At 37.0% G+C, this 13,691-nt stretch overlaps 1 protein-coding gene across 2 annotated transcripts in view; it reads right to left on the bottom strand.

Moving 5' to 3' along the window:
* The window catches only part of LOC142833851 (amine sulfotransferase-like), a 150,385-nt gene that overhangs the window by 117,140 nt on the left and 19,554 nt on the right, over nt 1–13,691 (bottom strand). For both annotated transcript variants that reach the window (XR_012907458.1, XM_075945698.1), the window contains exons 2-5: nt 10,471–10,622; nt 7,838–8,046; nt 3,486–3,612; nt 2,167–2,261 (exon numbers count right to left, since the gene is read on the bottom strand). Coding sequence is in view for 1 of the 2 variants with exons in the window: in XM_075945698.1 (XP_075801813.1) it covers nt 2,167–2,261; nt 3,486–3,612; nt 7,838–8,046; nt 10,471–10,612 (573 nt within the window). In the remaining variant the exon portion in view is untranslated. The remainder of the gene's footprint in view (nt 1–2,166; nt 2,262–3,485; nt 3,613–7,837; nt 8,047–10,470; nt 10,623–13,691) is intronic.

The following is a 13,691-nucleotide window of genomic DNA, read 5'->3' as shown; positions in this document are numbered from 1 at the left end:
AAAGGAAAGCAGAAATGTTTCTGTATAGTCATGAAGTTCCTAGAGATGGCACTTCTAAGTCAGTGAATAACCAAACTCATCTGAAATTAACTGGTGTTTATTGTCTTGGTGTGATAATCAGTGGAGAAGCAAGCATGAAGATTTAGACAAAAATTACAAAGTCATTTCACAGCAGTGGACAAGGAAGACACCAAAAGTATCTTAACTTTGTTGCAAATATAATTACTTGAGTATATTGGGAGTTTTCTCTCTCTTTAAAAATAACTTCAGTTATAATTATGGGCATGATGTGTGAGAATAGTCAGTGGGTAAATCCTCATCTTTAACTGGTCTACTTACATTTACCATTTTCAGTTTTAAACTCTTGATAGGGAATGATATTTCAAAGATATTATTTTTTCCATTGCTGTGGATTTTTATAATTCTTAAAGTCTCTTCACCACTTTAGGAATAATCATTAGCATGACGCACATATTTTGTGCAGTCCTGACTTTGGTCTCACATACTAGTTTCTTGTCTCCTAGCCCTACACCTTTGATGTTCAAGTCCTTTTCCTACTTGGTTCTAGGTACTGTATTTGTTCATAAAAATTCCGTCTTGTGTTTTGCTTTTAGCCATTTCTTTTTTGTTAATTCATATATATTAACTTGAAAATCCCATGTTCTTTTCCCCCCAGAAAAGCCATTATCTTCACTTATTGTAGAAACCTTTATATGAATATTAACATTTTATTTGGCATTTCTTTAATAACTACACTTTCTAGTCTAAAATCTCTAAAAATTTAAAAATCACAGTGTGTAGGTGTGTGTGTGTGTGTGTGTGTGTGTGTGTGTGTGTGTGTCTGTGTGCAATGTGTTTGCTGCAAGACAGGAACCAGTGCCATGGTGCATGGGTGGAGCTCAGAAGACAAATTTATGGAGTTATTTCTGGCCTTCCACCTTTATGGAGGTTATGATGATTTAATATGAGTTTCAGGCTCACATTGGAAGTCCCTTTACACACGTTGCCATGCCTCCAACCAACACACACAAGGATTTTTTTAATTTGGGTATTTGCTTTTTGACTATTTGCCTTCTTTGTTAGTGCATAAACTCTATAAAAAGGTAAGTCCTTCTTTACTCTTGTTTTGAAGCGTGTCACAGAGAGGTAATTCACTTATTTTTGTCAATCAATATGTCAATAAGAACCTGAATCTGGTGAATTTTAACTCATTTTCTTTGATTTATACAGCATGTTAAGGTACTGTTTACTTATGAACATTCAAAAATATTCTATAGATTCATCTTCAAGATACTCCAAGATTATTTTTTCAAAAAGGGAGAACTTGTTCCATTGGTTAAATTATGGTGTGGCTATAATTGTCCACATTTTATAGTAGTTACATGCCTCACTGTTGTTTGCTGGCCTTTAGTAGTGACTATAGACTCCCTGAGTATATAGCCAAAGGAAATGAAATCACCGTTCAAAATCTTACTGTTATCTAGTGTTATTCCTATACATCTTCAACATGTACTTTGTCTAGTGTCCCATCAACAGATGGAGGAGTAAAGAATTTATGATATATGATGTATACAGTACATAAAATAGATGATTATTCAGAAATAAAAATAAAATGTAATTCCGTCATCTACAGTAAAATGTATGAAGTTCAGGACATCAGGTTAAGTAAATAAGCCAGAAAATGAGGCAAATTTCTTGTGTTCGTTTATATGTTGAAACTAAAAAGTCAACCTTAAAGTAGAATTGTGTTTAATAGTAATTGGGGAGGGTATTGGGGAAAGAAAGAATGACAATGCAAGAAGCATGGCAAGATAAGATCAATGCACACCCTATTCATAGGCAAGAATATAACATCAGTTACCACTAATGGATGAAACTAACATGTAATAATAAAGTTTTTAATTATAAATCCATTGGCGCTATGAAGTTTTGGGGTTGCATTTGACACAGGTGGTTGCATAAAAAGGGATCACAAAAGATGAGTTTACATGGAGAATAGAGTATGGGGGAGTGCAGTGAATGAGGCAGAGGTTGGACATTAGGAATCATCTCCAACAAAAGGCCCAAAAAGAATTAAAGTATGAAGATAACAGGAAGAATGTATTTTCAACCAAGAGAAGTGTGGTGTAAAAGAAATCATTTAAAAATACAACTGCCTCATCTTACCTTCTTCATATCTTCATAGCTCAGAAACATAATATTGAAGTCATGTCTGTGTTCATACCAGCCTCTTATGTGGTCAAACCAATTGCTTCCTACCACTGGGGAGAAAAGTAACAAGTGAGAATGCCAAGCTGTGTGTCCATGTAGTGGACAAGAAACTCTGTGCCTCCTTTTCTGGCTTGAAACTTTTAGAAATAAAACAGATGGCCTGAAATGGATATTCATATCCCTATTTAAAATGTTTAGTGGTTTGATGAAACAATTACCTGACATTCATAGAAACCAGTCTATATAATGTTTGTTCAGGATTATAAAAGAAATAATTGAGAAATAAAGGGCCTGAGGTTGCAGGTGGCTTTAAGGCACACTGGTTCTTTTTCCTACTTCTCCACAGAGGTCATATGTCTCTGTTTTTTTCTTATTCACTGTCTGCAGTGGTACAGAACCTGAATATCATCTTACAAGCAAGATAATGCTCTTGTACCTATAAAGATTGGTTACATGTTTTGGTTTAATACAATGCTGATTGGCCAACATCCAGGCAGGAAGTATAGGTGGGGTGACCACACTAGGAGAATTCTAGGAAGGGGAAAAGCAGAGATAGTCATCAAACAGAGGAGGCAAGATGAAAATGCTGCACTCAGAAAAGGTAACAAATCATGTAGTTAAACATATAGAAAAATTATGGATTAATTTAAGTTGTAAGAGCTAGTTAATAATAAGTCTGAGCTAATAGGACAAACTGTTTATGTAATTAGTATAAGCCTCTGTGTTTTTTTGGTGGGGGTGGACTGAATGACTATGGTTCCACGTAGGACAGAAACTTCTGCCTTAGTGATGAGCCTCTTGCCTTAATTAATCCACCTATGTAGTAGAATGTACAATTCCAGAGCTTCATTATAAAGCCATACACAGGCTCATGCAAAACATACAATAACCCTTAGCATCTTCTCTGACAGAATGGATTATATTATCTTTGCCACTAGTTGGAAGGAATTGATAGAATATCTGTAAACCAAAATAGTTCCCAAATGACATGCCTTTGTAATCCTGAAAATCCTCAAGTGGTGCATAAACAAAGAAAACTCAGTTGTTAGCGCATAGAGTTGACAACCAATTGTCACTAGAGATAAGTTCTATGTGTTTTTTGTTTGTCTGGTATTGTTTTGTTGTTGTTGTTGTTCTGGTATTTTTTTCTTGTTCTTTCTAAAAAGAAGTGCCATGCTCCACTCTTTAAATTATGTACTGTAAGTCTAAGAATTTGGTTTACTGGTTCCTTTTGTGTAATTAATTTCATTCTGGGTCGATGAATTAGTACTTACCTCTTCCATCTAGAAACGCTTGCATAAATGTTTCTAATGTATTTGAGGCTTCAGGTTGACACAACAAATTTGAAAAATGAAAGTAGGAGGTCAAAACATCTTTCGGGTTTCTGTAGATATAAAGAATCTGCAGATAGAATTATGGAATTATTTCTTTAAGCAAATCTTGGTTATGCTTATAAGTTTTTAAATACAATTTCATGGTATTCAATAGTGACAACAAGCATAATTATTTCTTCTAGTCTTTGAGCTGTAGAAAGTTAAATGGCTATTTATTTATATTTTGGTATTTCAAAGAGAACTATAATAAACAACCTTTCTCTATTGCATTTCATGTTTAAGGATGTAGTTCAAAAAGAGTGCAAGATCATGATGTGTACTCCCACTGAAACAGTCTACCTGATGTAATGGGAGCTCAGCAACTTCAGCTGGACCTGGAAGGAACAAGCATAGATCCAAACCAGTCCCTCTGAATGTGGGTGACTGTTACATGGCTTGGGCAGTCTATGGGATCACTGGCAGTGGCAACAGGATTTATCCCTACTGCTTGTCCTGACTTTTTGGGAACCTATTCTTATTAAATGGATTCCTTGCTCAGCCTAGATATAGTGGGAGGGCCTTGGACCTTCCCCAAATCAATGTGCTTTACCCTCTGTGAAGAGTGGTTTGGGGAGGTGGAGTGCAGGGGTATGTGGAGGAATGTGAGATAAAGAGGAAGTAGTAACTTGGATTGGTATGTATAAAGAAAAAAGATAGCTTGTTTTTTTAAGAGAAATAAAAATTAATTTAATTAAAAAGAATGTAGCTCAATTCTCAAAAAGCAATATTATTTTTAATGTTCATAAACATTTGAACAATAATTTGTCTTATGTGATCATAATATATAAAATTTTTAATTAAAAATTTAAAAGTAAAATTCATTACTCATGAGAGTCAATTGATAGATATTATGTGATATAAAAAAAGATAAATCTGAAAACAAAAAACTAATAATCATAATGAAATAACTAGTAATCTATTTATAATCTTCAAATACAAATGAGCTTTTCCTTCATATCTTTCAGAAAAATAATGTAAACATGAGTTAAGAGCATAAGTAGGATAAAAACTCATACATAGAAGCAATAATCTGTGGGTGTCTGTCCACAACATTAGCACCTGGGTATCTAGGGCAGGAGGAAGAGCCCATGCCAGCTTTGGCTACATGAAATACTCTCATAAGGGAAATAAAGTAAGGGCATGAGGAATAGAATAAGAAAGGAAAACTAAAACCCAGAGATTGTATCTCTAGGCTTAACGCAAGGAAACTTTTTTCAAATGTGAATTTATTTAAAAGAAAAATAGGACAGGCCCCACAGACCCCACCTGCACCAGAAGAAACAGGTGAGTATCAGATATCTTGGCTGGAAAGCCCTGCTCTCTAGGCCCTATACTCTGCACTTTCGCAAACCACAGAACCCCCAGGAATCAGGCAGCAGTTATCTCTCCCATCAACCATCCCTTGCTGCAGGACCCACTGGCTGACCTACACATGAAGGGACAGAAACTCCACAGGCCCAAACTGCACCCAGAGAAAAAGGCCCGAACTGCAGCTGGAGGAAGAGCAACCACCAGAACTACAGAACCCACTTGTACCAATTAGAGGAAAAGATGGGTAGAAAGCAGTGTAAGAATAATACAACATAAAGAGCAACAGGGCATCACCAGAAATGAGTGGTTCTACAACAACCAAGTCCGAATATCCCAACACACAGATGAAGCAGAAGAAAATGACCTTAAATATAACTTTCTGAAAATGATAGAGGCCCTTAAAGAGGAAATGAAAAGTTCCCTTAAAGAAATGGAGGAAAAAGAAAACAATAACCTGGAAGAAATCAATAAATCCTTTTTTTAAAAAAAGTAAAGAATACCATGAAAGAACAACCAGACAAGTGAAAGAAACAGTCCAAGACTTGGAATTTCAAATAGAGGCAATACAGAAAACACAAACTGAGGGAATTCTGGATGTGGAAAAACAGTGTAAATGAACAGGAACTACAGGTGCAAGCTTAGACAATAGTATGAAAGAGATGTGTAGTAATAGGAGCGGCGGGGCTGCGTCCCCAACACCCCAGCCGCCTGCTCGGCTAGCTTTTGCCCTGAAATAACAACACACAAACTGTATTCATTTAATCACTGCTTGGCCCATTTCTATCTAGCCTCTTCTACGCTAACTCTTGCACCTGGACTAGCCCATTTCTAATATTCTATGTAGCACAGCTAGGTGCGCTTACTGGGAAGATTCTAGCTTACGTCCATCCTGGGTCGGAGCTTCATCGTGTGTCTGCCCAGGAGCCGGGAGCATGGCGTCTCTCTGAGGCGTCTGCTCCCGAGAGGAGAGCTGTCGAGTCTGAGCTTACTTCCTCTTCCTCCCAGCGTTCTGTTCTGTTTACTCCTCCCACCTATCTTCTAACCAATGAGGGCCAAGCAGTTTCTTTTTATTTAACCAATGACCTTCCTCCATCAGAGATGGAAGAGGGAATCTCAGGCACTGAAGACACAAGAAAGGAAATTGATTCATAGGTCAAAGAAAATGTTAAATCTAACAAATTCTTAGCACAACCCCCCCAAAATTCCCCTTGTCATGTATTAATCAAAACACTAAACATACATAATAAAGAAATTATACTAAGACCTGCAAAGGAAAAAGGACAAGTATCATATTAAGGCTGAACTATCAAAATTACTCCAGACTTCTCAATAGAAAATCTGAAAGCAAAGAGGTCATTGGCAGATATTATGCAGACACTAAGAGATCATGTATGCCAGCCCAGGCTGGTATATGCAGCAAATTTCTCAATCACGATAGGTAGAGAAAACAAGATATTCCATGACAAAGCCAGATTTGAACAATAACTAGCCACAAGTCCAGCCCTACAGAAAGTACTAAAAGAAAACTCCAAACAAAGGAAGCTAGCTGTACCCACAAAAACCACAGGTAACAGGTAACCTCATATCAGCAAGCCCCAAAGAAGGGAAGCATACAAACACGCCCACCACCACCAAAGTCAAACAGGACAGCAATTAACAATCACTGTTCATTAATATCTCTTAATATGAATGGTCTCAATTCAGTTATGAAAAGAGACAGGGTATCATAATAAATACAAAAACAGGACCCATCCATTGCTGTACGAAAGAAACACACCTCAACCACAAAAACAGTGATTCCCTCAGAGTAAAGGTTAGGAAAGGATTTTCCAAGCAAATGGGCCAAAGAAGCAAGTGTATGTAACTATCCTAATGTTTAACAAAATAGATTTTAAACTAAAATTAATCAAAAGACATGGAGAAGGACATTTAGCTCATGTCAGTCTAGTGCGAGCTCAGGGACTGTTGACTGACAGATGAGAAACCTGCATGGGACTGAACTAGATTCTCTACATGTAAGTGACAGTTATGTGGTTTGATCTGTTGGAGGGGCCCCTGGAAGTAGCAACAGGGCCTATCCCAGGTACATGAATCTGCTTTTTGGAGTCTGTTCCCTATAGTGGGATACCTTACTTAGGATCAAGGGTAGAGGCTTGCTCCTTCCTCAAGTTAGTATTCCAGACCTTGTTGATTTCTGAAGGAAGGTCTTACTACCTCTGAGAAGTGGATGGAGAATGAGGATGGGATAGGTGGAGGACAGGGAAAGAGGATAGAGGGGGAACTGGGGCTGGTATATAAGGATGAAAAGTAATTTTTAATAATAATATGAAAAAATAGCAAGAAAAATCAATGTTTGATAACACTAAAATTAAGAATGTTGCTGATGAAAACCCACATGAGAAAAGCAATGAGGATGAGCTAAAAATAGATTCGTATCTAGAAGTTATAGAAAACAAACTGACCAGAAGAATGTAATTAAACATTGGGCTAATGATAGACTCTTTTCACACAGTCAAACATCATGATGGCCAATAAACATCCAACATTGGCACTCCCATTATGAGGATGAGGATGCAAGTTAACATACATTTGAGACACCTTTTCCTAGCTGCCATGTTGATAAACATCTAAAAGTCTGATATGTCAAGTTACTAGGGAAACACTAAGAAGTCATCTATTGTGCATTTCTGCAAGAAAAGACAAATACACTTTCTTCAGAAATACTGCACCACCTTTGTAAGTGGAGAACTCTGGTCACTGTGGCTCTGCAGCTCTATTCATGGGTGTGGGTTCTAGGGAAGCTGCTGGGAGAGTACCAGGAGACACTCATGATTGTTCATAGCAGCTGCATCACAGTGGCAAAATACTGGAATAGACTAATTATTCAGTACTTAAAGAAAGCATTCCATGGGTAGAGTAAGTCACTAAACTCTATGACATACTTTGACTTTTTTGTTCTTGAAAACTTTTGGCACTAAATAATACGGGAGGTGGGTAGAAAAGATACGAGGCGATGGCCTTTTGGCAAAGTCCACATTACGAATATTGTACTCAAAGAATAGTACTCTGTTTGTGGTTTGGATGTTTTCAGTGTTGTTCCTGTGGCCCTCAAAATAAATCAGGCTGAGGATCTGTTGTGTCCAGATGGTACCTGTAAGAACAAATAACAATCCCGTTTTCAATGCTGAAGTAGGTTTTTAATAATGAATACCAACAGTAATGTATCTGTTTTACAAATAATTTGGAGCTCTCTTTTCCTTTAGCACCCCAGGGATGCTTAGACATGCCCCTTTTTCATTTCGCTTTTTCTGCTTTGAACACTCAAGTCAGTAAGGCTGAACTCTACAACTCTTTGTTCCTTTCTCACTTACAAAGATGATAGTGATAATCCAGATGATTCTTGTAGTGTCTGTGAGTTCTATGCTTCATGTTGATTCCTTTCATTAATATTTAACTACTATTGACATATAACATTTGCAGATATTGACAGGTAAAATGCAGTATTACTACATGAAGATACATACAGTGTGGTCAGATCAGACCAGAGATAGTGGCATTTCTGTCTCGCTGACAGTTTTTTTCTGTTTGGAGCCTTCTAGCTTATTTATTAATTTTCATAAGATATATGGCAGATTACAGAATGCCACTTTATTTCTGTTTACGGGCAACACTGACTCATTTTGGAAATTACTTCATTATTTGCTTATATTTTAGAACTGAAAAATACTAATAGAATTAATATTTCCATTTTCTACTCCTTATCTTGCTTTATACTCTCAAATACTTCTTGCCATATTCCTAGTAATTGATCATAGCACACCTGTAGAAAGAAGAAACCAAAGATTTCAGTGTTATTGACATTTGGTCTCTGGACTATTAGATCGTCATACAATGGAAGTATTTGGAAAATACATGCAAAATTTCAATTTTATTCCTTTTAAGAATGGATGCCATGTGATCAAATACTGTCGTGCTTAGGTTTAGCCTTAATTATTAATGGATATCCCAGATAATTCATTGGTGGCAGTATAGATTTGATTAATCCATAATAATTAATGGGATTCCAGATAATTCACTGGTAGTGGTATATATTGGATCAACCAGTCACTACTCCCAGTGAGGAGTTATGGTGCACCATATGAAGCAGTGCCTGAAATCTGGAAAGAGCTGATCATGCCAAGACATCCCAGACTCCAGGGTTTCTGACAATGAATGTGCCAATATCCTGTGTGTCACAATATGAACACTCATCGCCTATTTCAGTCTTTCTGAAGACCTCCAGAAGCACCCAGCATCTCATCAGCATCTGAGTTATATAGTTATTATCTACAGTGAACCAGGGACTGCCTTACAGGGTCCTCCAAGTTTTGTAGCACATTAAACATCACAAAGACAGAAAGCAAAGTAGGATTTGATACAAACAATTTTTGCAATGCATCCTTATTTACTGAAATGTTTAAATATGGATACAAAATCTTATTATTTACATGGACAGTGGGGGTGGGGTGGGGATGTTAATCTTAACACCTATAGCTTTACTATGTAGTCTGTGTTAACCACTGAAAAAACTTACACTAAGACTTGTAAGTTTCACCTTCTGCTGAAGAAGAAGTACCTTTACAAAAGTAACTTCAGTTCATCTTCATGTCCAACAGAAAACAGGAGTCAAACGGGAGTGGTTGTGCTTGCTTGTCCTGATTAGCTTCACAAACCTCAAGGCTTCTACACTTCTAGGAAGCCTCACTGCTTTAAGACTTTCTTTTTTTTTACTATTTTTAAGAATTTTAAGTACATTACAACTGTCTTGGTAATCTTGACAACTGAATTGCATGCATTGGAAATTTAATCATTGTCTGAGATAAAGTCTCTACATAATAAAGCATGTATCTTTTACAGAAAAGGTTTTTCATTATCAGACCTGTTCAACAGGCTACGGAAACATGTCATCATTTACCAATAAGCTGTTGCTGGCTTCATATTTGATTCGCACTCTCCAGCATTTTTCCACAATAAATTACAATATATACATGGCAAGTGTTCTTATCCATAGAGACTTGTGATTTATTTACTTTTTGACCATACATTGTTCTAAAGTATAATTTGCTGTGATTACAGATACTGATGTCTGATGGAATTTAGGATATTCATGGAGACAAATCATTGGACTCCTATGAGGGGTTATCTAGATTAAGTTCGTCAAGTTGGACTGCAGATGGAAGTTGACAAGGAACCTTCAGCTGCCATTGGGACTTCTTCTTCAACATGATGATGTATTCTGGTGCAGCAGTGAGAAAAGAAACTAATATTATTAAAATGACAGTGTGTGGAAAGTAGAATGTTTACACTTATTATCAAACCAATATACAGGGTGGTGATGGAGCCCAACTTTAACCCCAGCACTTGGGAGGCAGAGGCAGATGGATCTCTGTAAGTTTGAGGCCAGCCTTGTCTACAACAGTAAATTCCAGGACAGGATCCTACACGACAGAGAAACCCTGACTTGAAAAAACAAACAAAATAAACAAACAACAAAAAAACAAAAACAAATTCCATATGGCCTATTTATGCCACTCACCAGATTTCGGGTATGTGACTATGAAGACATCATCATCTCTAATTTCCTGATTGTCCATGTTTTCCACTATGTTCATTTTAACTAAAGACCTTTCAAAGTTATAGCCTCTGAAGTTAAGTAAATGTTCACCTTTATTGTCCATATTTATTTACCTAGAAGAAAAAATTATACAATTTTCTTAATTATCATAGTATTTTTCAATACTAAGTAATGCTTTTGAGTGGTCAACATGTACGAAGCATGACAAAAATGTCCTTCACATATTAATATTTTTTACAATAATCAATTACATATCCTAGATTATTTAAATTTACAATAATCTTATGTTACTACATTTTTATTATCACTGTATAATATATGAAGAAACAAACATAGAACAAATCAGGAAGTTAGTAAGATTTTTCTATAATTTCAGATGGGAAAGGTGATCTTAGTTCTAAACATGCAGATGAGGAAATTAGGGTACAGAGAATGCAACCAAGTTTTTCAAGGTTGTTCAGTTGATCATCTTACAAAAAAGACAGCAAACAATTGGGGCAGAGTATGTGTTTGTAACTGAAGAGGTTTTTTTGTATAATAAATTTTTATTCCTTATTTAGGGGCTGTATTATACAGCCATAATTCTGAGCAACCTTCAGAGCACAATTTGTACCTGTCACACGGAAGGTGGTCATCTAACCTTTTGAGAAAACCAGACCTTATCTTAACCAAAGGGTTAGAATATGCTAATGTCACTCTGAGACTTCTATGGTAATTTAAAAGGTTGCCTGGGAAGAGGTGGTAATTCAGTCTATGTGAGAGAGGAGCAATAGTTGCAGATGTGACCTAACTCATTTTCCCCTGCTACCCATAAAAAAAGATGCTAAGGGAACTTCCCCCTAGTTTACCTTTTGATATGAAAGTTGTTTAGATAATAAACACAACATGGGTGATCTTCAGGATTTGAATGAACCCTGAGACTCTCTCCTGATATTGCCACGTGAACTGTTTATATTCCCATGTCTCCACTCTGGTTCAAGAAATAATTTATGCTTGGTCTGGGCCCTGACATAGTGGTATCCAATGTGGGGCTGATCGTTGAACCCTAAAAATCACTGAAGAAGTGACCAGACATATGGAGGAGAACATGAGTATTCCATGAGGAAATTTCACCACAGGTAGTGAATGAGTAATGAACACTCAGAAATGAAGAATAAAATATAAAGAAGCATAGAATAAAACAGGACAAAAAATGGGAATAAAAAATTTGTAAATATATTGAAATATGGGTGAAGGAAGAAGCAATCAAATAGCTATACTGTTGATTGGAGCTATATTAAAGGACAGAAAGAGCAAGAGTACAGCAACATCAGATACAAGAATTTTTAGAATTTATAGAGCAGCTATGTCCTTGGTTTTCTGAGTACAGGACTTTAAAAAGAAATTAGGATAAAGATTCAACAATATTATTGTAATTGTGGACCAGAAAGCTTCCCTGTAGATACACTTTATTTCTGGATCCTAATACAGGAAAGGTTGGACTAAAATCCCATACAGCAGGACATACTTCCCTCTAAGTCAGTTAGAAGGGAGACAATACCCTCTGCACCACAGGAAGAGTTGCAAGATGCTGTTACAGAACTGAGTGTTTACAGTCAGTCAGAGCCTAATGAATTAGAGAACTATGAAGAGGAATCTTCATCTCCCTTGTTAATAACCAGCAATGCCGAGAGACAAAAAAAATGATAATGAGGATCAGAAGGAGCTAAGGCTTGATAAAGTTGGTAACCTCACTATAGCAGAGACGAAAAACTCTGCTGATCCAGGACTCTTGCCAGAAGAGTAATTCTCTTCCTAGCATAATAACTGGTTTAGATTCACCTATGGTGAATCAAAGAGCTCTGAAGGTTATGCAAATTCCATATAATAGTAATGAATCTCCTTTATAAGCTTGTATCCAAGACGACACTAAAGAGGGGAAGAGATGCAAGAAATTCAATTGTATTTCATAATAGAACAAAAAGATGCTTAAGGAAATTTTCTTAAGATACACACTCCCATTTAAGTTACTTGTCATTTAAGTTACTCAAAGAATTTAAAACTGACTGACCTCAGTATCCAATGGCCCCATTTACCCAGATGCTATTAGAAAATATAGCAATAGACGCTCTGAAGCCACGAGATTGGAAGCAGATAGCCAAAGCTTGCCTGTCAGAAGGAGACTATCTATTGTTGAAAACCAAATTTGCAGAGCAATGTCAGGCCACAGCTGAGAGAAACAGAGCTCAGCAGATTCTTATTTCCTATTAAATGCTGGCAGGTGAGAGACCTTATACAGGGGCAGATCAGCAGTTAAGACATTGATGTGGCAGCATATGTTCAAATGTGTGCAGCAGCCAGGAATGCCTGGAATAGACTTCCATTGTGAGAAGAACAGATTCAGAAGTTGTCTAGTGTGAGATAGTGACCAGATGAATTATTTCAGGACTTTGTTTCCAGAATAACACAGGCATCTATTAAGTTGCTTGGAGACACAGAAGAAGGCTTGTTCATAATCAACTAGCCTTTGTGAACACTAATGCTGTATGTAAGGCTACTCTAAGACCTTTTAGAAAGCAGGATATCATAAGACATTATATCTGAATTTGCACAGACATTGGCCAGTTGTATACACAGGGAATGGCTATAGCTGCTGTGTTGCAGAGAAAGACAATTAATGACATCCTATCCCAGAAGAGAGATCTAGGCCTAGGAAGAATGCAAGCTACAAGACTTCCTGGAAGCTGTTTTGGATGTGGTTTTCTGGAGTATCAGGACAGACAACATCCCAATAGGAGAGTAAACATGAGGACAGAAAGAGGACTAGGGATTATGTAGGATATGCAGGGGAGAAAAACATTGGACTAGTGAGTGCATATCAAAAAGAGACAATCTAGGAAACTCTCTTTCAGGAAATGGATGCAGGAGCCGGTCTCGGAACCTGAGACAAAATTATGGGGCAATCCAACAACCTGTTCATCCACAAGAAAATCCATTCAGAACCTTTTCAGAGCAACCCCAGGAAGCACAGGACTTCACCTCTGTTCTTCCATATGCACGGTTCTGACACCTGAATTGGGGATGCAAGCTCTCCCTACTGTTGTTTATGGGCCCTTACCAAAGGGCACTGTAGGTATGTTACTGGGAAAAAAGTTGGACTATCTATGTTATTGTTGCTCCTAGAGTCATTTATGCTGATTTTG

The sequence above is a fragment of the Microtus pennsylvanicus genome, chromosome 1 (assembly GCF_037038515.1).
Source record: "Microtus pennsylvanicus isolate mMicPen1 chromosome 1, mMicPen1.hap1, whole genome shotgun sequence".
Taxonomy (NCBI): Eukaryota; Metazoa; Chordata; class Mammalia; order Rodentia; family Cricetidae; genus Microtus; species Microtus pennsylvanicus.
The sequence above is the reverse complement of the archived record's forward strand: the minus strand, read 5'-3'. Positions and strand labels throughout refer to the sequence as shown.